General features: G+C 33.1%; 4 protein-coding genes across 4 annotated transcripts; 2 read left to right on the top strand and 2 right to left on the bottom strand.

Moving 5' to 3' along the window:
- Positions 1-761: 761 nt before the first annotated feature.
- On the bottom strand, positions 762-3,639 carry LOC144844918 (uncharacterized). The gene is made up of 5 exons (XM_078702027.1): positions 3,636-3,639; positions 2,777-2,875; positions 2,340-2,653; positions 911-983; positions 762-766 (listed from the first exon to the last, which is right to left on the bottom strand). Exons 3-5 carry the CDS (start codon positions 2,643-2,645, stop codon positions 762-764), a joined length of 384 nt encoding a protein of 127 aa, XP_078558153.1. The 5' UTR covers positions 2,646-2,653; positions 2,777-2,875; positions 3,636-3,639.
- Positions 3,640-4,050: 411 nt separating this feature from the next.
- Positions 4,051-15,685, bottom strand: LOC144844566 (uncharacterized). The gene is made up of 5 exons (XM_078701535.1): positions 15,603-15,685; positions 7,940-8,208; positions 7,330-7,836; positions 6,150-6,267; positions 4,051-5,580 (listed from the first exon to the last, which is right to left on the bottom strand). The coding sequence occupies exons 3-5, from the start codon at positions 7,728-7,730 to the stop codon at positions 5,386-5,388; spliced, it is 714 nt and encodes a 237-aa protein (XP_078557661.1). The 5' UTR covers positions 7,731-7,836; positions 7,940-8,208; positions 15,603-15,685; the 3' UTR covers positions 4,051-5,385.
- A 1,348-nt stretch (positions 15,686-17,033) lies between these two features.
- Positions 17,034-18,548, top strand: LOC144845774 (uncharacterized). The gene is made up of 3 exons (XM_078703203.1): positions 17,034-17,504; positions 17,836-17,968; positions 18,286-18,548. The coding sequence occupies exons 1-3, from the start codon at positions 17,209-17,211 to the stop codon at positions 18,484-18,486; spliced, it is 630 nt and encodes a 209-aa protein (XP_078559329.1). The 5' UTR covers positions 17,034-17,208; the 3' UTR covers positions 18,487-18,548.
- Positions 18,549-19,263: 715 nt separating this feature from the next.
- Positions 19,264-23,128, top strand: LOC144844570 (uncharacterized). Its single transcript, XM_078701540.1, has 3 exons — positions 19,264-19,829; positions 20,361-20,490; positions 20,731-23,128. The coding sequence occupies exons 1-3, from the start codon at positions 19,522-19,524 to the stop codon at positions 20,929-20,931; spliced, it is 639 nt and encodes a 212-aa protein (XP_078557666.1). The 5' UTR covers positions 19,264-19,521; the 3' UTR covers positions 20,932-23,128.
- The last annotated feature ends 1,324 nt before the right edge of the window (positions 23,129-24,452 follow it).

Genomic DNA, 24,452 nt, shown 5'->3' with positions numbered 1-24,452 from the left:
ACTCTAAATGAAATGTTTTTTTTAAATATATTTCAGTTTCAATTTTTTCATGTTTAGATGACTAAGCGATTCTGCCCGATGATGACGTCAGTTCCGTGCGTCTGTTGCGTGTTGTCTTGTTATCATGCAAATATTATTTATTGTGATTGTTGCTTTTCACAAAAATTGCAAAACGACGGAAAAAGAACTTTTCCGAGAAATGTTATAACGCATCGAAGACTCTATTGTATTGTGTTGAATACAAAAATAAATAAAACGCAGCGTGCTTTGTTGCCCCGAAAGAAGAGTTTGATATGTATTTTCTTTTTTGTAAGTAAATACAAACAAAACAATAAATAGAAGAAATACTCGCTCCAGAGCAAAGCCGATAAAGGGTAAAAAGGTAAATGTATGTATTCTCAACAGTGGCGTAGATACCTGGGCCCCTGGTATAGGAACCCTAAGTGGCCTTCAAACGCTGGAGGCCTTGAGTATTTTAAGCCTTTTCCGACATATTTTAATGCCTGTTTTTTCCTCTAGGTACTGCTCAGGGACCCCATAAGCTCAGGGGCCCCTGGGTTTAGCCAGTGAGCGCTCATAGCCGTTACGCCACTGATTCTGACTGGAAACAGCCAGCCAGATTGTTTTATTTTGATAATGTTACTTTATTGTTTATTATTCAAACGTATCAATCAAAACACTAAGCAATCACAATAATGTTTATATGAATTATATAAAAAGAATTACGGTATACCACACCAGTATTATTTTGTCTTTAACCATTAATCTGTAAGATAAATTAAAAAATTCATGACGGCCTATTATAAATGTAATAACATTATTTTACAGGAAAAATTATTTCGATGACATATAAACGTCATTGTTGCAATTGATGTATGAATTAAAACAATCAAACATAATAAAACAATACCTTTTGGCTTGAATTCAAAGTTGTCGATGAATATATTTTCGGAACTACCTTCTAACAAACCTTCAATTTCAAACTAGAAATAAATTGGAAAGAAAAATTAAGAATCTAAATTAATATAAAACAAAAAGGGTCAAAATCCATTATTTTATATTTGAAACTATTATTAGCATTTGTAACTAAGAACGTTGAGCGATATTTTACACTTATTTGTAGGAACAGGTATTTTATTTCAGTATTGGTACTGTAGGCCTATGAGGAAATATAAATTAATAAATAATAGTTTATAGACAGCACAAGTACTTTCTTTTAACAAAGGATGTGGTATATAAATGTGGGTAGATTTCAGAGTAATACTAATATATATTGTTTCTACATGGTAATTAAAAAGTGAATGTTTATAGGGAGACACTTTATTTATTTATTTATTTATCAAAGTTATTTATCAAAGTTCCAACCATTATTTCTGTAGACCAACGGGTAATAAGAAATGTAGGATAGGCTAATTTCTAATTGGCAACCATTGGGAATTCAGAGTGTTTTTATTTGTTTAGGCCTACTAATGGTTAAATTAGCCGTTCAACAGTTGTACAAACTGTTCAATCTTTCCACCCAGCCTAAATTCAACACAGGCGCCTAGCATATGACAATTAAATCACGTGTTTTTATCAAACCATCCTTTAAAATCTTATGAAAATCGAGCAATAACTTTTTGAGTAGGCCCAGTCCTGCTAAATACGGTAACAAAATAATACAGAAAGAAACACACACACTCGATTGAGCTCATAACCTCTCACTATTCTGGTGGAGGTAACAAGAAATGTAACCTATGTTACGCGTACGACCAATAGCCTTTGTCGAAATACTAGAACAAGTTTAGAGCGATTTGCGTGCGGCAACTGTTACTTCTGTTTTACGCAATACCGCAACACTTTGTTGAATACAGAATAATCTGGCCTTTAGACTTTGACAAATAATATCTAATAATATTATTATATAGATCCAATAAAAGTGGGAGAATGAATCACAATGAACACTTAGGTGAGATAAGTCATAGAGAATTCACTATAATATCTCTGTGGATAAGTTAATCCGGTTTCCGAATGAATGAAATACCCGCCTAGAGAAAAGCCGATATGCTATTACTATATACATCAGAGCATTCTAGTGTCAAGATTGGAATTATGACTATCATACAAATTTAGTTTACATTGGATGAATACAGAAAAGAGAACTATATTTACATTCCTTTTGTAATGAGAACTAAGCCATCTGAGGAAACAGAGATAAAGCACTGTATGTGTGTGTGTTTGCTGATTTTAATCTACAAGTTACACGCAATATAATTTTGATAAATTAAATTTTGATCGATTTTCAAAAATGGTTGCTAATCCTCTAAAATAAAAACATCAGGATGATAAAAACATCTTACCCTGAAGTGTGTCGAATCGTCCATTTTTACGTTTACACTCATTGGAACCCAAGGTCGGTCCATCTCTGCTGCCATCGGCACCCATGGTCGGTCCATCTCACTGCTAGCTAAATAAATCAACTCCCTGTTACTATTACTGGCTGTGTCGTCGTATCGTATGTATACACTGATACTTGCGAACTTTGCCGTCTGCTTATCAGGAATATAGTACTGCATCTTTAACACACCACTATTTCCGAAGAACCATGGTGAAATTAGATTGGACATAGTTTTACCGCTCATCGATGCTGTTGCATCAGATATCATAGAACACCCTACAACGTAAAAAATAGTGTAATTGAACATTGGGGGATTTACACTCTTTATCAATTAAAATAGATTATTTCAGAATTATTGGCCTCTGTGAGTTTATTTTTTTAGTTTTGATCAAGACGTACCATTGTCGCAAACTCTTCGCCAAAGAGAAATGAAGTCAGTCGTAACATCTACAAAGCCGCATTCGTCTACCTCAAACCCACAGATGATGCTTGTCAAACCTAAACATTGGTATGTAATGTACAATAATTAGACATTTTTTTATATTTTTCTGCCTGAGAAGGCAAGATATCTATGCAATAAAACAAAAGTAATTCCAAACAAAAGTAGGCCGAAACATTTTGACTACCACTGCATTCTTAGATATATTGATTGTCTCCAGTTGAAAAAAATAAGTTATTTAACTGTTATAGTTAAGCTGCTAGTTAATGTGTTTTTGGTTGAATTCAACCGTTTATTTTGTAAACAAATGTCTCCCACGAAATTAACTTTTATTAACTGCAAACTGGCCCATTCAAAGTCTGATTGTATTAGGCCTAATCATCATTTAAACTGGAGAATACTTTTTACCAATACCTCTTTAACGCTTGGAATGACTACTGCATTTCATTGTCCAATGCTGGTGATTTGTTGGGTTGACTATAAGTCTCATTTTCTAAAACATTATCATTATTCAGAGTCATATTATCATTGCTTTAATTTCTTTTAGAGCGCCACCAACTAGATTTAGATTGCAGATAAAGTTTGTTTTCCTTAGTAGGTACTTTGCAATGTATACAGTGGTTACTACTCGTTATGCATGATTGATTTTTAATAATATTACGTAATGTCCATTAAAATACTGTGTCAATACACTTGTAACTTGTGCAATCATTGTTATAAAAGTACGAATTAATTTGATACTTTCTGAGAATTTAAAACGATATTATAGTGACTTAAAAAAACCAATATAATTCTATACTTTTCGTCTAAATATCTTACCAGAATTCGATGTTCCTTTAGTTTGTGATTTCTTTGACTTCGTTCCAGAATGCGACGAATTAAGTGTACTTATCTATGAAAACGACAGGTTAAAAAATTATAGTAATAATCATACTTATCAAATAACTGTGTACTATAATGTACTGGTTTTATCAATTAATGAAAATAACACTTTGTAAAGATAATCTATATTTCATACTATTTAAAACATATTATTGTTTCATTTGTAATAAAAGACACGGTACCTTTTCGTTCGGCATTTCTTCAGTGTTACAGAGGTGATCTCCAATAATGAGAAGTACAAATGCCAAACGCACAGCAAAATGCATGACGAGCTTGTTTAACGAACCGGTTTAAAGTTTACGCCAAGCACTGAGAAACAGTTCTAATGTATATAGTACAGTACATCACCTTTATTAACTTACATTCCTTATCGTTAGAATATCTATTTAAATAAGTTAGATGCACGATACAAATAACTGAGTAAATATGCATACAGATATGTTTATCAAAATAATTAAACAAACAAGGCAATCAACACAGGTGTAGGTGTTGATCAGTAAATAGCGTGCTGATTCGAACTTCTGGTTGTATCAGTTTTCTTAATCATCAGTTGTTGTTGCTGCAATAACTGTTTTTGTTTCTGCTGCTGTTTTTTTAGCAAGAAACAACGTTTATTTATTGTTACTAACATTTATTTTGTTATTTTTACATTTACCTGCGTAAATGTAAAAATACGTGTCGTTTATACACCAATGAAATTTAATATGTGATGTAGATTAATAATTAACATTTTCTACCTAAGACCATTATTTAAATCAAAATACAAAAACACTGCTGTTGTTGATACTGTTGCTATTCTTGATGATGTTGCTATTGCTGCTATTGTTGATGGTGTTGCTATTGTTGATAGTTTTGCTATTGTTGATGGTGTTGCTATTGCTGCTATTGGTGATGGTGTTGCTATTGCTGCAATTGTTGATGGTGTTGCTATTGCTGCTATTGTTGATGATGTTGCTATTGTTGATGGTGTTGCTATTGCTGCTATTGTTGATGATGTTGCTATTGCTGCTATTGTTGATGATGTTGCTATTGCTGCTATTGTTGATGGTGTTGCTATTGTTGATGATGTTGCTATTGCTGCTATTGTTGATGGTGTTGCTATTGCTGCTATTGAAGGTGTTGCCTAATTGTGAATTGGATTTGTGTTACAGCATAATAATGTAACTAAATAATAGTAATTATATCATTACATGACTGCTCTAATAAATAGTCACTACATAGTTTAGTGTATAGTATAAACATTTCATTTAAAACAGGTTTTCTGATTATTATAAATTAGGATTCAAATTCTAGATTATAATAAATAAGCTTAATAAAAGGCAAAAGAAATATTAAATAGATAATTCTATTAGTATAAACAGTACATTTGCATACATCGTTGCTTGGCTAGTTTAGGAACTTAAGGTCATTATCTTTAAGCCTGTGTTTTATTTATCATCTATTCTAAGATTGATTGGTTGCAAAGTTCGAACAAACGTAGAAACTATTCAAAGCTATTTTCTAAATCGAAAAAAAAACTCTAGGAACTAGAATTCGTCAGAGAAAGGGAATTGCAGGAAGGTGGAAATATGAACACACGTCGTGCAGACGGTTTTGATTTGCCTAAACAAATTCGCAAAAACAGGCTTAATCTTTTTCTATTAAAAGGAACAATCAATGATACATTGACATTATAAGAGTTGTAGGTCTATACAAAAGCTGAACAAGAATGTAACTGTATGTCTGCTTGGTAGAATCTGAAATCATTCCCTTTCAGATAACTTACAACAGCCCTTGCGTTGTGTGTCAATTGATTGTTACAAGAGCATTGTAAGCCTCCCACGCAGTCATTATTCAAGCAAAGGTTTTCTTGAAACATTTGTAAAAGGTTGTATCGCGTGTCCTGTGAATATAACAAAAAAACAAATTTGTTAAAGATGACAATTTTACAGATTTCTGGAATTTACGTTACACGTTACGGACATTCTTCGATTAAAGATGTATTGTCTATTTGAAACACAAAAAAATGAAGGTCAAAATATTCTAAATTTAAATTGGCCATATCAAAGTAATATTAAATTAAATTATTCATTTTAAGTCGAAAATTCGAGCCAAAAACAACAAGTTTAAGCAATTACCAGGTATATTTATTTGATTACATTTCGTCTGGAAAATCTTCGCGCGCGAAAGTAAACAAAGAAATCAAACCACGAGTATGCATTATGCATATTCAAAATATGAACTTTTTAAAAATTAATACGGCGCTTTATTATAATCCTTGGTGCATGGTGACTCACAGAATAAAGTTCTTTAAAATAGTAAACATAATGATGATTTGATTTGATCAAATTTATTTCTGAAAATATATGATACATTTCAAATTGAATAGAAAACGAATAGGCTGTATACACACTAAAATAGTACAGTATTTTCTTCGATTTAGCGTAACTACTAAAACTTAGCGTATCCTACCTGTGCCACGTAAACAGGAGATCCACGCTTATCTAGCGCAAGGTTAAGAGCTAGATATACGTCACCAAAGTCACACACGTTCACAGCGTTAACGCTTCGTTTTTTAGAAAACCCAGTTCTGTAAAACAACATTTTTTTAGTACCATTTTCATTATAAATATAACATCGTTTCAAATTAAAAATAAAGTGTTCAATGGTATATTCGGAGGGTTTTTTAATGCTTGTATTTCATACGTCTTACTACGTTTTTTTTATTGTTTATAATACTATTATATAACACCTAAATAAATTCCTGTCATTTGATTGGACGATTGTGGGTCACATGGCGTGCAATAGTACGCACTATTAAACGATCGTTTAATAGTACTTTTTTAAACATTTTGTGTACGAAAAAAAAACGTTTCGCGGATGAAAAAAAATTAAGAATACAAAAATTACATTGAAATACAACAGCGCCACCTGTCGTTCTGTCTCTGTTTGTAAACACCACCGCGAGATATGCAACAGTAGCAGATTTTTGTGTTCGATTTGGAGATATATAATATGTACTAATTTCATTCAAAAAGGCATTTAAATTAGCTTTAGATCATTTTTAGGATTTTGATTAATTAATGGGGACATCCCTACAAGACGTGGAATCGTTGGAAAAACCATAATTAGCCAAGATAAGTTCCAATTGTCTGTCGAAGTTTTGCCTTTCAGCCAATCTTGTACTACTACTAGGTCTAGCCTAGCTAGGCCTGTTAGTATTAGGCTAGGCCTAGCCTAGGCGTTTTAGCCTTGCTAGGCATAGGATTGTTTGGTCGTTGTTGACATAATTAACACTAAAGTAGGTGTGTTTATAAAATCCATATAAATATAACATTTAATATTATAATATTAAAAACCAAATGTTACTGTTTTAATCAATCTGAATGAAATGTAGGCCGCTTGGCTAGGGCTACCTTATATTTGATTCAAATGACAGGAATCTATTTAGATGTTATATAAAACAAATAATGAATGTTTAATATTCGTGTAATGGTACAAATAATGGCATGAGGTGAATGATGAAAGGTTATATCAACGAGGCAACGCCGAGTTGATATAACCTTTTATCATTCACCAAATGCCATTATTTGTACCATTACACGAATATTAAACATTCATTATTTGTATATTAATAGATGTTTATACTTACTCAATCTGGTTACAACCATTTGTCTGGTTAGTTTGACCTGTATTGTTTTTTTTAAGCTCGGGAAAAACATCTTTGAGAATCATCGCCTGGTTGCCGTCTAACTCTATCGGTGGTGAAGGAAGTTGTGTTGTATTGTAAAGAGTATTCTCCAATTCTTCACATGATAGGCTGTCTAGTTGATCACCTAATTCTCGAAGGATGTCTGACTGTTCATCCGAGAGTATGGGTGGTGATGCTTCTACACCGGAGATCAAAGTTAAGCCGCTGGGCTGTGTAGTTGTTGTCTTCTGTTCTCCATCAGAGTCTGTCACGGGGCACACGGGGCAATCTGATGTACTCCAACAAGACATTGTGCCCGGTATTGACACACAACACAATAGCATTTGGAAAATAGACAACATGATAAACTACAGCAAATGTCTATTTTTTACAGGTTTATCCTTGTTAGCCCAATGCGAATAGGCCTACTACTGAGTGCAAACTCTTACGTTTGAGATCTCTTGAAATCTAAAAATAAAAAGATAATAGTTTGTACTTCAAAGCAGCAACCATGATCCCGGATTTTCCTACTTATTGGCTTAAACGAATGTAAAGTACGAAAGAAAATTACCTTTATTTTTCAAATATTTGTCACTATTTCTGAATAATTATGTTGTAACGAGTATGCGAATTATCAATCCGTGTGTGTGTCGACGTGTTAGATGAAATGTATTTCATACGACAATGTTGTGCTTGTGCATTTGTGCGTAGTGGAATACATCATGACGCTTTTATAGCTCAAAGAAATATATCAAACATTCTGCAGATTAATTCATCCGTAATGAAATGGGGAACTCCCTGTTATCGACAGGATTACTGTCGCATTCAAAGGAGTCTACCCTGCAGCAAAATTACTTTGAATGCCGGTTGCTGAGCAACAGACACAAGTTAATTGAAGTAATTGACAGCCCACGCTAGAGTGAGTAGGAGTAAGGACGACGGTTACCAATGTTTTCATGGTTCAACCCTTGATTTATTAAATAATTTCAATAGATTGTTTTCTCTCTGAATGTATTTCCCCTTCTTATGACAGATAGAAGGAAATGAATAGGCCTATTGTGGGACTGTAATACATAAAACACATGGTGAAAAGCACTAATACCGCAGCATTCACTAGAACTGCCCACACTCACAGTATTCACAGCAGTTACATATTTATCTTGATCAGAGCACAGCACAGAACTAATTACAGTTATCCACAATCAAATAGGTAGAGCCCCGGATGAAAAGCACCGGATACTACTTCATTAGATACCGTAAACATTGTGTATACTCAGGGAAGGGTGAAATTACTTTTCCTGATATCATTAAAACAATAGCACCGAACAATTATCATTCGTTGTTGTATCATGTATGAGAAATTGGTAACACGCGTCAAATACAGACAGACAGCGACATCGAATGAAGACCGACCGACTGTAGCATAATAACCGAATCATCGAGACATTTCGATAGGCCTACTTCATTTCCTTTGGGAAACAAACTTTACTAGTGTTTATTAGCCATTGTACGTTTGTTGATATGGATGAAATTTCCGAAATAAAAGAAATTGAATTGAAATAATAGTTATAACACATACAAGTACAATGACTAGGTGTAATATTGGCAAAATTATATAATTACAGAATATACAACATTTCTAAAATGATAGTAATGAAATAAAATGTCCATTCCTGTTATCTCAATTATACAATATGATTAATATAAGTATATTATTATTCATTTCTTCAGAAAAAAAAATCCCTAAAAACACGTTTCCCACATGTCACAAATAACATTCTTTCCACCAGAAACGCATGCAAATGTCAATAAACGCAATGCACCACCAACCACCCTGGACCAAACTGGATAATTTTACTACTTTATAAATATGATACATAACATTATAAATAAAATAATAGAGCAACATTATTAAAGATAATAGTTTATGATGAATATTAATTGTACTATGATGAGGATATACAAAATAATAAAGAAATGCCGACATCGTTGGTATCTTTTAAGCCTGTCGACGTTATTCGACGCTATCGCTAACAATAATCGGCGATCTTCTACGTAAACATTGAAATGTTAACGATTTACAGGAAAAAGGTACTCGCTATCGTTATCATTTCAACTTGATCGTTTTCAAACGATCGTCGTTGAATTGTTAACGATCAACGACGATAGCGTCGGATAACGTCGACAGGAAAACAGGCTTAAGGGCCCAATTCCATTGCCTTAAACGCATTCCCATGATGCAACAACAGAAACGCGTATAATCATGTAACTATATCATTTTACATTTAGATATGAATACATAAGTTGTCATATAAACAAGAATACCAATAAAATACGATGTTTTTTGTTCTCAAAACACTATTGTGTGGACTTGGGCCCTTCTTATATTCAGATATTCAGCAGTTAGGCGTGTTAAATGTTCGTTGTTATGATTTTGTTTTGATTCAAGTGGCCTACATTAATATTGTTATAATTTTAAAAACACTTGATATTTTCAGTATATATCGCTGAATAATTACCAATATAATTACAGACATTTTGTTTTTTACAATTCAATCATGGTGGTTCTTGATGAAATATTTTATAGACAATTTATATATACCAATGTAGCCCTATATGCTATACTGTAAAGATTTTGTCATTTGAAAATTAGCTATTATGCGTTTTTTTATTTTATATTTACTATGTGTAAATTCAAGAAAATAATGGAAAAAAGAGGGTAATAGAAAGAAAAATATTACCGAACATCTTTAATGTATTTGAACAAATAAAAGTGGTAGTGGCACAAAAGAGAAAAGAATCACTCACCTTGCTGTAAAAATGATGAACAGTACTTTTGACAATAAAAGACAAGGCCATATACATGGCTGCAGTCGTGCTCAAATTTGAGTTAATGTTTACCATAGACAGGCAGCCCAGAGACATTTGGTTAGATGAGCTAGGTACCAATATCTGACTATTTAAGTGTGTTGGGGGTCACTTGAAGTCAATGAAAATGGGAGTCTGCCGGGTACCCCCTGCTGCGTCTAGACCGGGGGGACCCCGAAAGGTGCTAAAAAATCGGCACCGGTTAGATGAGAGAGATACCACCTAATTTTACCACCATGGGATGCCCATTGGCATCCTTATACCAGTATCACAAACGACAGACTTTTTGTCTGCTGCAATATCTGTATAATAGTTATAGTGTACAGTACAAAAAGAACATTTCAGATACTAAATACTTTAGTACCGTCATACAATTTTTCTGATTATTATAAATTAGGATTCAAATTCTAGATTATAATAAATATATAAAAGGCAAAAGAAATATTAAATAGATAATTCTATTAGTATAAAAAGTACATTTGTATACATCGTTGCTTGGTTAGTTTAGTAACTTAAGGTCATTGTCTTTTAAAGAAACATTTGGCCTAAAGCCTGTGTTTTATTTATCATCTATTCTAAGATTGATTGGTTGCAAAGTTCGAACAAACGTAGAAACTATTCAAAGCTATTTTCTAAATCGAAAAAAAAACTCTAGGAACTAGAATTCGTCAGAGAAAGGGAATTGCAGGAAGGTGGAAATATGAACACACGTACGTGCAGACGGTTTTGATTCGCCTAAACAAATTCGCTTAAGTGCAAAACAGGCTTAATCTTCTATTAATTATAAGAGTTGTAGGTCTATACAAAAGCTGAACAAGAATGTAACTGTATGTCTGCTTTGTAGAATCTGAAATCATTCCCTTTCAGATAACTTACAACAGCCATTGCGTTATGTGTCAATTGATTGTTGCAAGAGCATTGTAAGCCTCCCCCGCAGTCAGTACTCAAGCAAAGGTTTTCTTGAAACATTTGTAAAAGGTTGTATCGCGTGTCCTGTGAATATAACAAAAAAACAAATTTGTTAAAGATGAAAATTTTACAGATTTCTGGAATTTACGTTAAACGTAACGGACATTCTTCGATTAAATAAATACTTCTACCAATGCATACTTAAAATATCAATAACTTTTTTCAAATAATACGGCGCTTTATTATAATCTTTGGTGCAGGGTGACTCACAAAAAAAACCCACACAGAAAAAAGTTCTTATAAAAACAATAGTAAAACATAATGATGATTTGATTTGATCAAATTTATTTCTGAAAATAACTTACATACTGTATATCTGATACATCTAAGGAATAGAAAACGAAATAGGATATATTCACTACACTACACAACTACACACTACTACACAAGCTTGAGAACTTTAAAACCCTCTTAGCACCTGTGGCGGCGAAACTCATTAAATAAGCATGGAATGACCTCGTGCGGGTCACACACCAAACTGACCTGCCGTGTTTGACGGCGATTATCAAAACTTGGACTTGTCTGAGAATTGTGGGATAGCTTTCATTCGATCAAGTGTAAAATTTTCTTTCGGGAAATGGCAACTAAAACATTCTTTTTATTGTTTCTGTACACTATTTTGTGTAACAATTATCTCAGAAAGTTTAATGTCAATGATTACCAAAATTTCAGAATATCTTTCAAATAATACAACTTAATCCTAATAAGCTTTCCAGCGTGATCACTCATCCGTGACGTCATTTATACGCCATTTTGCAAAATCACATTATCAATCATATCTCCATAATTCATTATCACATATTAATGAAATTCACTACACGTAAACTTCAGGTCAAGGGTAAAAATATTAGCAAATAAAAACGCACGTGCACGTGGGATCATGCGCGTGAAATCGCGCGTTAAAATTTAAAACGCTCAAAATTAAGTTTTGATCAATTTGCCAGGCCATTTGCGTGTTTCAAAAAATTAATGCGCAAAAAAAATATTTTGCGCGCGCGATACTTACAAAGCGTAAATTAATTGCATCAAAGTGCTGAAAACGGTGAAAAATAAGGCCTTTTTAAAATGAACATAACACTTCAGAATGGCAGGTGACCCCCAATTTTTTTAACTTATTATGGAAGCCAATGAGTTGTAGATATAAATGTATATACACACTAGACGTACAAAATGGTATTACGTCATCAAAATGGCCACTTGAATTTAAAAATTAGGATTTGTTTCCGTTTTGTGTAGGTTATCACATTCAATAGAGCGCATCTCCGCTATTTGAGCTCGATTTTCACACAAATTTCAGTGTGTGCTTGCTTAATTATTTATCTTTCTCATTAGTTGTCAGTGTTTTCATTTTGATGACGTCATCACGCGTAAAAACTTGAATAACGTAGGTCGTGTAATTTCACCTTCGCCGTAAATTTGAATATCTTACAGCTCTTCAGAATGGAAGGTTACCTTGATGATTATAATTTATTATGAAAGCTGATGAAATGTAGATATGAATTCATATAAAAACCAAGCCTATCAGATGTTGTGACGTTAACATATGGCCAGATGAAGTTAAAAAGTAGTTTTTTCATCTTTTTCGTCGAAGTTATACAAATTTCAAAGAGCGCGCACAGCGCTTCTACGTGCCAGATTCTTTTCCAATTCTTATATTTATTTGCTCAATTCATTATCTTTCGATATTGTTATCTTCAAGTTTATTTTGACAACGTCATCATACCAAAAAATTAGAACATGATGTGGGTCCCGTAATTTCACCTATGCTACACTGTATATAGATATACACAGTACAGTATAATACTGTACATATTGTATATGCCATATTATAATAGGCACAACTCAGCACTATAAGCGTATAATAGGATGGCATACATCAAAATTTTCTGATGGTATGTTAACATACGTGCATGTTTAAAAAATATGAATGTCAATAAAATGATAAAAATGATCACCTATAATTCGTCAAAGTGACGAATTAAATTCTAGTTTTTGCTATTAGGTTAAGACAGAAACTATAGAGGGCGTTCATATATCTAGACTTGCCCCAAGTCTGTATTGTCTTTTTTTTTATTTATTTGTTTTTATTTCGACCGCGATTTTTGTCTGAAAAATCAAAATCAAGTAGTAAACGTATGAAATGCCATATGTGCCAAAATATTTATCTTTTTACTAATATTAAGACAAAACTCCGTCTGGAACCCAGACTATCGTATATCATGCATATTCATGATGCATGTCGGAGCTCATGACGTCATCTTGCAAAACCCACTGTCTGATTTACGGAGTAAGTTACTGTACTCTTTTTCTCTCGATGTTCAAGACACTAGACCTGCAATTTGTGGCGTTTTGTAAAAATAATGCATATAAATTATATAACTTTAAAAACATTAAACTAGATCATTTCTTGTCTTAAATGTGCGTTATATTATGATAAAAGAGAAAAACAATACACTACCTAAGTAGCTCACGTCAAATGTTCTCTCGTAGACGTTTCTAGGCCTAGTTGGGCTTAGTTTTGTAGGCCTAGCTGGTAAAGAGCGGTAGCGTACGAGCATCGTACGCTAGCTATAGGCCTAGCCTGACGTTGTCGCGTTGCTGAATTAATTTTCTTTCTTTTTTGGCAGAATCCGTTAATATGTAGGCATAGCTATTGATTGTAAGGTTATGTGTGAGTTTTAATTTGTAATATATATTCATTTAATAAATATTTCAGAAACATAAGCAACATATATATTATAACGTTTTTATTTATTGTGTTTTTGCACAGATCATTTTCGGTTACTGCGTAAAAATTATTTCCAGGGTTTCCGTCGCATCATGAATATTCATGCATGGATTCAGGCCCTCTATAGTTTCAGCCTTAACCTTATAGGAAAAACAATAATGCCTACCGGGCGTGTTGTTCACGCGTTTTCACGAAGGATATTTTGATAATATTTCTAGGCCTATATTGAACTTGTTTCTGGTAACAAAAATTAATTTTATTTAAATTTAACCTTGCATCCCATTAATAACATGTATTTTATAGTAAATAGTCGGTCGTCGAAAATCGAAAGTTCCCTCAAATAAGGTCGAAACACTCGGCTTTATTATTATCAGTCTAAATCAAGAGAAGTGGGTGAGAAAACTACTTAGCGAGGCCTACCTGTGCAACATAAACGGGGAATCCATGCTTATCTAGCGCAAGGTTAAGGGCTATATCTGCGGTATCAAATGCACACAAGTTTGCGGCGTTAACACTCAGTTCAGTAAAACTTAATTCAGTTCTGTAAAAAAGAAAGATTACCATTTTCATTATAAATATACAGTTAGACCTACATTGTTTTAATGAATTCAGGCAAATTGTCAATATATTCTGACTTTCTTCTGGTTTATTTTAAGTTTGTTTCGTGCATAAATATCATTTCACATTATTTCGAAATAAAATAAATAAATACTTGAAAACACACCAAATTTAATAATGAATGATAGTGTAAATCTATAGCCCGAATGGTCGACATTCGACATTTATAATTGTTTTATATTTATAATGAATTAATATTTAAACTTACTCAAACTCGTTACAAGCATTTATCTCGTTTTCTGTAGGCCTATCTGCGTTGGTTTTTTTAAGTTCAGGAAAAATGTCTATGAGAATCATGGCCTGGCTGACATCTAACTCTATCGGTGGTAAAGGAAGTCGTGTGGTATTATAGACAGTATTCTCTAATTCTTCACACGACAGGCTGTCTAGTTCGTCACCTAATTTTCGAAGTCTGTCTGACTGTTCATTCGAGAGTATGGGTGGTGATGCTTCTACACCGGAGATCAAAGTTAAGCTGGGCTGTGTAGTTGTTGGCTTCTGTTCTCCATCAGAGTCTGTCACGGGGCACACGGGGCAATCTGATGTACTCCAACAAGACATGGTGGCCGGTATTGACACACAACACAATAGCATTTGGAAAATAAACAACATTATAAACTACAGCAAATGTATATTTTCTACAGATTTATCCTTGTTAGCCCAATGCGAATAGGCGTACTGAGTGCAAGCTCTTACGTTTGAGATCTCTTGAAATCTTAAAAGTAACAAGATAATAATTATTTTGTACTTCAAAGCAGCAACGGACCGGAACCATGATTCCGGATTTTCCTACTTATTGGCTTAAACGAATGTAGAGTACGAAAGAAATTTACCTTTACTTTTAAAATATTTTGTATTTCTGAATAATTATGCACGAAAAAAACACATGCGCGTTATCAATCCGTGTGTGCATTTGTGCGTAGTGGAATACATCATGACGCTTATATAGCTCAAAGAAATATTTCAAACATCCTGCAGATTAATTAATCCGTAATGAAATGGGGAACTCCCTAGTATCGAGAGGATTACTGTCGCATTCAAAGGAGTCTACCCTGCCGCAATTTCAATGCCGGTTGCTGAGCATCAGACAAGTTAATTGCAGTAATTGTCAGTCCACGCTAGAGTGACTAGGTGTAAGGACGACGGTTATCAATGTTTTCATGGTTCAATCCTTGATTTATCAAATATTTTTAATAGATTGATTTCTTTTTTAATGTATTTCCCCTTCTCAGGACAAGATAGAAGGAAACGAATAGGCCTACTGTGGGACTGTAATACACAAAAAACACATGGTGAAAACCACTAATACCTCAAAATTCACTAGAACTGCCTAAATTCACAATATACAAAGGAGTTACATATTTATCTGGATCAGAGCACAATGCATTGGACTAATTACAGTTATCCACAATCAAATAGGTAGAGCACCGGATGGACTTGGGCCCTTCTAATATTCAGGTATTCTTCTTAATTCAGGACGTGTTAAATGTTTGTTTTGTTATCATGATTTTGTTATAATTCAAGTGGCCTACATTGATATTGTTATAATTTCAAAAAACATTTGATATTTTCAGTATATATCGCTGAATAATTACCAATATAATTACAGGATTTTGTTACAGATATTTAGGCCTATTTATACTATACTGTAAAGATATTTTCATCAAAATTAGCCATTATGCATTATTTTATATTTACTATAATTATGTGTAAATTTTTAAAAATAATAAAAAAAAGGAGGGTAATAGAAAGAAAAATATTACCGAACATCTTTAATGTATTTGAATGAATAAAAGAGGTAGTTTACACGACAAAAGAGAAAAAATGAATTACAGAATCACTCACCTTGCTGTAAAAATGATGAACATTACTTTGACAATAAAAGACAAGCCGGCCATATACATGGCTGCAGTCGCGTGCTCAAATTTGTGTTAGTGTTTACCGACCGACCGACCAACCGAAAATAGTGTAGTGAGCTGTAGAGTAATAGCTTACACTGCAGCATTTTGATATGTTTGTCCAAGCCCTCTTTCAAATGTTTTTTATTAAACAGAGTAGGCCTATATTTTATTTGGATCGCTAATGGTACAACAAATGTAACTTCTTTTTTTTCAATTTTAATCATAAACTAAGCCGGTAGTACTGAAAAAATCTGAATATTCTATCAGAGGATTTCCGTTGGAACAGACTCAAGTATCGAATTTGGAAAAATAGTGTCTTTAACAAAGATAACGTTTACATTCTTTAAATTCCAAGACTGAAATTGACTTATTAAATTGAACTAAAAGTGGGCCTACTTAATACAGATTATTTATGATACTAACACCTTCACTCTTCCCTGCTAACACCAAAGATTCGTTAAGTGTCCTTTTAAGTCCAAATATAAGCCGTTTTGGAAGCTGTGTGCAAAATATGATTAAATAATGAAAAAAATGTTCCTGGTTTGGCGATTAGGCCTATTGTCAGTCTGAAGGTTGAATTTATAAACATCCACTAAAATAAATCATTGACGTTTAGATATTATTTACCATTGAATCATCGTATGGAGTAAGGACCGTTTGAGATAATTATTATCATTATAGGCGGTACGAAAATTTTATAACTGAAAAGTATTAGAACAATTTGCGTTTTATAACTTCAGCCCGATTACAATCAACATGTTAACGGTTGTTATTTTGATGTTAACATTTATACATGGAAGTTATGCAACTTGTTGTTGTTCGGAATCTGCTTCGGTGTTTCCACGAATTGAATTAACGAACGAACAAAAACAGCAACTGATAAACTTGGCGAATTTTTTGGAAAGTTTACCATGTGATCAACGAATGAACCGTACCTACAATATGACACAACCACCTATACAACTTTCGGATTCACAAATGGTTGGTTTAGCTCAACGTTATGGTGGAAGTTTCCGGGAAGCCTCGGATGTTGGACCATGTCAAGAGCCAATGTAAGTGCTATAATCAAACTTTACTTATCTTTACTTTAGCGAATGTTTCCACTGTCTGGAGACATTCTTTAAAACTAGCCTAGCAAATAGTTTTTTTAAAGTGTGCTGATGTAAATCAGTTGACAAACTTCGTCAAACTGCAGAAGTCTACACTTTGTAAACTCCGAGTTTCCTAGTGTAGACTAAAGACAGTAGATTAGGTCTCTCATTGTGTCTCTCAAAGTTTGTTCAAAACATTTTGCAGACTGAAATGCGTTACTGTGGTCTAGATTGGTGTTTAAAACTAATTTATCAAACTGAATTCGCTTGTTCTTTTTTTATTATCTAACAGAATTGAACAACCTCGACCATCCAGAAAACGTCGAGCAACCGATGGAACTCCAGTGTGCCGCGCAACTGTGGAGGATAATAAAATGATTTTTGTTGCTTACAATAAAAATGGAGAACTTGTATACATTCCACAGGTTAGTGCACGGTACCTTTTTCACTAACAGTGTGGTAGTGTACACAGTACTTCAATAAGCAGTAAGCTTAGACTTGGTTCCCACTAGGACGAAACGCAAGAACTTAAGCGCGCCGCTAAGTAAATTTACCAATCACGACGTGATGGATCATACATACTTTCGTTTGTGAATGATCAACTCACTTGCGTTGCGCATACGTCATTTCCTTGCGGGCAAGTTGGAATCAAGCTTTATTACGTATAGGCATAATATAAATTATTAACACAAACATTCATTTCATTTATTAATGAAGACAAACACTCTTTCTATTTCTACAGCCTACAACTGGCAATGGATTTCAAATGGCACAGTTTTTCTACGAATCGATTTGCTTGGACGCCGGGTGCGATGGTCCCGCGTGTAGCTGCTCCACTGACCTCATTCCATCTTCAACGTGCATTGTACATGTAATTCAGGGGAACACAAATACATTTACACAGCAGACCATAATGACCCGTAGATGTAATGCATTTACATAATGATAATTATTCAATTCAAATTTATTTACTTTTTTTCATAAAACTATAACATAGGAACATAGGAAGGAAAAGTAAAATAATTATCCAGCTCCTATAACATATGTTAATTTTGTTATAATAATAAATAAAAATTGGTTATATAACAGTGAAGCCAATTATTTTATATTCTTTTGTAACATTCAAGTTAATATTTTACAATGTAACAATACTATTAAACAACGTGTTTCATTAACATAATACATTGTATGTATTTTTTTTTCTTTTTAGCTGTAAGTGATAGATTTGTGTCGGTCGGCATGTGAACGCTTGGCTGTTATTAATATGATTATGACAATACACCTACAAAATTAAGCAAATAATTGTCGTGCAAACCAATAAAGTATATTGATTATAATTAAAGTGAATAAACACAGCCACGACATATCGTAAAATTGTATAGGCCTGCTAACTTCTGTAAGTCATAAATATAATGTGAAGGTATTCATACAGGATAGCGAATGCGTTACCATTTTTTAAACGAATATTAAACCTAGTAGATAGTTACCATGGTGAGTTCATTTATTTCTGAGAATTTAGGTGAATTAGAATCATTAAGTAACCACAAAACAAATACCTAAATAAAATGAAATTTAGATTGTCATCGTTATTCATAAACCGGATTTAAGTCAGTGTATTGTAACCTACATTCCTTCTCACTCACTTACGATTACTGTTGGCGATTTGTATAATAGAAATACGTGTTAATCTTTTAGTTAAATCATTGATGCCACGCAATGAATTACCATGCTTAAGTGTTTATATAAGTGGTATAATCCTACTCAATAGGATCGCCCTTAAACTGTCTTAAAGAATATGTACCGGTCATGATTTGCTAGGCGATTCTTGTCATCATTCGTGTGAACACTTCTGGACATACAGGATACTGTAGGGTTTTGCTTTGCCGCCCTGTTACCTACTATTAGTAACTTATACTCTACTGACAAAAACGACTGTTAATTATCTAACCTACACATTTAATTTATTTAATTTCTTACAATGATATACTTACTGAACTATTTGGCGTTGGTTGTAATTTTCGCGCATGGAAGCTATGCTTGTTGTTGTGCTGAGACCACTTCGGTTTTCCCGCGTGTTGAACTAACAACCCAGCAAATGAACACGCTAACAATATTTGCAGACTATCTGGATAGCTTGCCATGTGACGAGAGATTGGAATGTATGCTAAATCTGACGCAGCCTATTATACAGCTGACCGATTCCCAGATTGTTGCTTTAGCCCAACGCTTCAAAGGAAGTTTTCGAAACCCTGTAGATATTGCTGAATGTGGTGAACAAGTACAAGAGTAAGTTTCTGTAAGGCCTAGCGTAAATCTCTTCACGGCATGTAGAAGGCTCAAAATATCGTTCTTCTGCATCACTTATTTATTTCATGAAAGCCTTATATGCACTTATAATTGTTGTCTTAAGAATGCATACCACTTCCACAAAGAGCCGATGAATTTATATATTAAACAAAAACTATAATCTAATCGCTATAGTTTTTATTATTGTGTATTCATTGATAAGTGGATATGTGTTTGTAAATAATTGTTTGTAAGCTGCCTTTTGTAGTAGTTTCCATTATTAAGTAAAAGTAGTTCATTTCATAAACACAAAATATTAAACAGATAACTATTTTTTCTGGATTAAAGTAAAGAATGGTTTAATTATTTTCTTCATACACTGTCACGTTAATTTTAGAGACCACTTGCTTGACTTTTATTTTTTCAGCTGCAGGCCTACCTTTAAATCTCTATAAATTTTCAGCATTATCACATTATTTACGCCCTTTTATGCATATAATTTAAAGTTAACCTGAACACTTATACTTTTAGAAAATACCAACCAATGCGCAGAAGACGTCGACAGACGGCTGGAACGTCTGTCTGTCGGGCTGTTGTGGAAAATAACCAAAAATTGTTTGTTGCTTATAACACAGATGGGGAGCTTGTTTACATTCCGCAGGTAATCATTCTATAGAATCAAAATCGATTGCTTTTATGAAGTGTACGATATACGAATCTAGGTCTCAATATAATCCTTCAAAATAAGTTAGCAATTTAAAGGACCTAGAGCAGATTCGGACAAAAAATATCGGTGTATTTCTTAGTTCATGTTTACGTTCAATATAGGCAGTATAATAATTCAATGATTATAATTTGTTTTAAAAAATCGAAACTAAATGATGTTTTATTTTTTCGATAGCCCACATCTGCAAATGGTTTCCAAATGGCTCAATACTTCTACGAATCAACTTGCTTAGACACCGAATGCGTCGGATCTACTTGCAGCTGCTCTACCGAACTAATCCCTTCCTCAACGTGCGTTGTGTACTTGATTAGAGACGGCACAGGTACATTTTCAGAACAAACCGTAATGACACGTTTATGTCAGGCGTTCAACTAATCCTTTCGTCAACATACATTGTGTGATGACGCGTTTATGGCAGGCGTTCAACTAATCCTTTCATCAACATACATTGTGTGATGACGCGTTTATGTCAGGCGTTCAACTAATCTTTTCGTCAACATACATTGTATGATGACGCGTTTATGGCAGGCGTTCAACTAATCCGTTCGTCAACATAGATTGTGTGATGACGCGTTTATGGCAGGCGTTCAACCATGCATTCGACACGTGCACAGGTACGTTTCAAAACAGACACGATGAACATTCACAGTGTCCATCTTTCGAAACTACACTTTCCACAATTTGTTCCCATTATTCCATTGTTGTCTGTTTATTTAGGACAGGATGAATTTTGTTTAGTAGCAAAGTATTATTTTAATGAAACGTATTTTCAAAGTTAAGTATGTTTACCATTTTACGAAAGACTATGTCTGAATTAAAATTATAATTTGTATATTAATTATTTTTTAGTTTTAATAAACTTTAGTGTGTAAATTGAATGGCAGAAGCAATTTAGAACCATAAATGTGTAATATTGTATGATGATATTTTGTTGAGCTTAGGTAAACCACAAAACTGATTGAAAATGTTATAAGATAGAGTAAGGAAATTACAAACGGCAGATGTCTTAGCCTCACAATAAGCCCCAATATGTTTTACGAATTAATTATTTACTTTAGTAAAGCCACTTTCAAGTAGTTTTACAGTAAACAAACAATTGATATTATTGTATAAAAGGGAAATCTTTCTTGACGTCAAACATTCAAAATAATAACGTATGTTTTGTGAAATAGCTAGATAGTATATTATATTGTTACTGGTTTTCATTCTCTAGTTAAATCTTGAACGTAATTTACTAAAATATAAGCTTAAGATAAATGTTTAGATAAATATAGTAAATTAAGATGGAGATTCAGCAATTACAGCTAGTTTTAAAGAATTTAACTTTTATTTCATCAATATTATATTTATATATCACAATTAAAGAATGTTTATTTTGTCATAAAATGGTTCCATATAGCTGCTTCTGTTAAACGTAATTATGGATGGTTATTTTTTTTAAACTCCTAACTTTGTGGTTTTATAAATCGGGTACTTATGAATGGTCTTAAGAACTTGATCCAAGGTAATAATAGGTGCTATAGCTTGATGTATTTATGATCCAGTAACAGGACCTAATATTAAACTGTTAACTCAAAATTAGAGCACACGTTCAAATAATAATCTATATACATGGTCATTGATTGAACAAATCAACATGAGTGTGGATTGGCAGATTGTCCAGTATAGGCAAGTTCGGTGATCAAAATCACATGTGCTACACGTATCAAATACTTCATTCTGGAAGGTTTGGTTATAATGAGGGCATGATATTATATGATGATAATAGAATCAAGTCACTCTTCCATGACGGTATTAAATTGAATATATTACTGATAATTGACTAAAATTTACACATAGACATAAATGTATATATGATGCACCTTCGAAACATATTGGTCAAAAGTTTCCATGAGTTCTTGATAGGTACAAACAAGAACTTACTATAGAGGCAGTCTAAAGGTTGTCGAAAGTCGTTAAAAAATAATAAATAGATACTAGGGCCTATGTCTGGTTACCGTTAAAGTTTGATGATGATCTCAAAGGTTTAAGAAAAAATGCAATACACTTATATATATAGTGTCAATTGGAAGTAAGTGACTATACTAAAATGTCATAAGAAGATGGTTAGGGCTATTTCAGAAAAGCTAACGACGGAATTGAGAATGATTGGAAATTGCACGGGTTGGAATGAAGGGTGAGGCAGTTACTTACATTACTCAGATATCAGTAAACAGTTATGGAAAAAGTACAGTAATATTTATAATAATGGTATTTTATTTATTTAGGACGAAGGAAAATATATACATATCATAAAATAATTGTGAACGATTAATTATGACTTCTTTTTATTGTTATTATACGTTATATTTGATATATTACTAAATTCAAATTTCTGAATTTGAATTGTTTTAAAGATCCGGTATGATATATTAAAAAACGGAAATGGAATTAAATACCAACCGTCATTGGAGGTTAAAAGGTGGTATATCAATATTAATTGATCTTTTATTTTGCAATGTACTGTATTTTAGTAAAAAGTAATTTACCTAACTTTACTTAAATAAAAAGTATTATAGTATATTGCCTGATTCAAATATATTCATTAGTGCATTTTTAAACAGATTTACTTTGTTAACTTTTAACTTGTTATTTTTTTGTGAAATTCCAGTCTTCCCCGTTATTATATCCTCTTCTTTGTGATAACATTTTAAATGTAAGGAAACCGCAAGCATATCCAGGGAAGATTCAAATCCTTCTATGAAACGGATAGAAAATATTTCTTTCTCCTTTAAATGGTATTTTCTTTTATTCTATTTGTAATAACTTAATCGCGGGGTCCGTGTGTTCCTAATCTCACAATAACCTTTCGTAATTACCGGAGGAAATGCATTTTAACCATCAAAACTAAACTTATAAACCAAGTTTATATCAGTGTACTTCTGAGATATCAATAGACCTACTAATCTTAACAACTTATTCATTGAGTTCAGTGAGTTTTTATCATATTTGTTGTTTTCACTATCGCTTCAAGATGGTCGTATCTTCAAGAATCGTTGTAATTATAATGATAATGTTTAATATCATTCTTGTCAATTGTCAAAGAACCTGTGATAATCAACGGAATGTCGAATTAACGCCCGCACAAAGACAGAAACTGTTGAACATCGCTGAAGTGTTAGAACTATTACCTTGTGAACAAAGAGAAAAATGCGTATTTGAAATGCAGGAACCACCGATACACCTGACAGATACGCAGCTCAATGCACTGGCTGATCGATTCAATGGAAGCTTTGAAAATCCTTATGATGTTGGAACGTGCCAAGAATCAACAATGTACGTTAGTATAAAAGATAACTATTTTTACTTGTTTTATTGTTTTGCTTTAAATTTTGATTTGGAGAACATAATTCAGAGATTTTAAATAATAGGATTTAGAAATCATTCAGAGCCTATTACATCGCCTTAATTATTATATGATCCCACTACTAGAGCCCAATTTGGATACAGTCGGAACATAATTAGTCCCAAAATGATTCTTAATGGGTTTTGTTTTCTGTTTCCGTCTTTGTAGAATCTTAATATAACTTCGAAATAAAACAAAGACTTATGTATAAACTCAACCTCTCTAAATAATATGCCACCTCTGCAAAAGCTAAAGAAAATAAAATTTACACTATTTGAAAACTGCTTCTATCCAGTATTTAGGCCTAACCATTGACTGACTTATACAGCTTTAGACAACAAAACAGCGTTAATTACTGACCAATTTAACTACAGATTCCTATTGACGTGGTAACTGCTTCCTATACCTAAATTATTATTCCTCCTATAAGGTTTACATCAAAAGTATGTTTTTGTTACACAGGCAGTCAAGTTCCGTTTCAGTTGCATATGAAGAAACTGTATCTTTTCCA

The sequence above is a fragment of the Antedon bifida genome, chromosome 6, assembly GCF_963402885.1.
Source record: "Antedon bifida chromosome 6, ecAntBifi1.1, whole genome shotgun sequence".
NCBI lineage: Eukaryota > Metazoa > Echinodermata > Crinoidea > Comatulida > Antedonidae > Antedon > Antedon bifida.
This window is presented reverse-complemented; position numbering and strand designations above follow the sequence as displayed.

What these genes read in the sequence shown, in the direction of transcription:
- LOC144844918 (XM_078702027.1), bottom strand. Translation starts at nt 2,645, where the DNA reads ATGATATCTGATGCAACAGCATCGATGAGCGGTAAAACTATGTCCAAT. An exon ending in ACGATTCGACACACTTCAGG is followed by an intron (nt 984 to 2,339) that starts GTAAGATGTTTT and finishes ATTTATTTCTAG; the next exon opens with TTTGAAATTGAAGGTTTGTT.
- LOC144844566 (XM_078701535.1), bottom strand. Translation starts at nt 7,730, where the DNA reads ATGTTGTCTATTTTCCAAATGCTATTGTGTTGTGTGTCAATACCGGGC. An exon ending in AATGGTTGTAACCAGATTGA is followed by an intron (nt 6,268 to 7,329) that starts GTAAGTATAAAC and finishes GTTGTTTTACAG; the next exon opens with AACTGGGTTTTCTAAAAAAC. An exon ending in CTCCTGTTTACGTGGCACAG is followed by an intron (nt 5,581 to 6,149) that starts GTAGGATACGCT and finishes TTATATTCACAG; the next exon opens with GACACGCGATACAACCTTTT.
- LOC144845774 (XM_078703203.1), top strand. Translation starts at nt 17,209, where the DNA reads ATGTTAACGGTTGTTATTTTGATGTTAACATTTATACATGGAAGTTAT. An exon ending in GGACCATGTCAAGAGCCAAT is followed by an intron (nt 17,505 to 17,835) that starts GTAAGTGCTATA and finishes ATTATCTAACAG; the next exon opens with AATTGAACAACCTCGACCAT. An exon ending in AACTTGTATACATTCCACAG is followed by an intron (nt 17,969 to 18,285) that starts GTTAGTGCACGG and finishes CTATTTCTACAG; the next exon opens with CCTACAACTGGCAATGGATT.
- LOC144844570 (XM_078701540.1), top strand. Translation starts at nt 19,522, where the DNA reads ATGATATACTTACTGAACTATTTGGCGTTGGTTGTAATTTTCGCGCAT. An exon ending in TGTGGTGAACAAGTACAAGA is followed by an intron (nt 19,830 to 20,360) that starts GTAAGTTTCTGT and finishes TTATACTTTTAG; the next exon opens with AAAATACCAACCAATGCGCA. An exon ending in AGCTTGTTTACATTCCGCAG is followed by an intron (nt 20,491 to 20,730) that starts GTAATCATTCTA and finishes TTTTTTCGATAG; the next exon opens with CCCACATCTGCAAATGGTTT.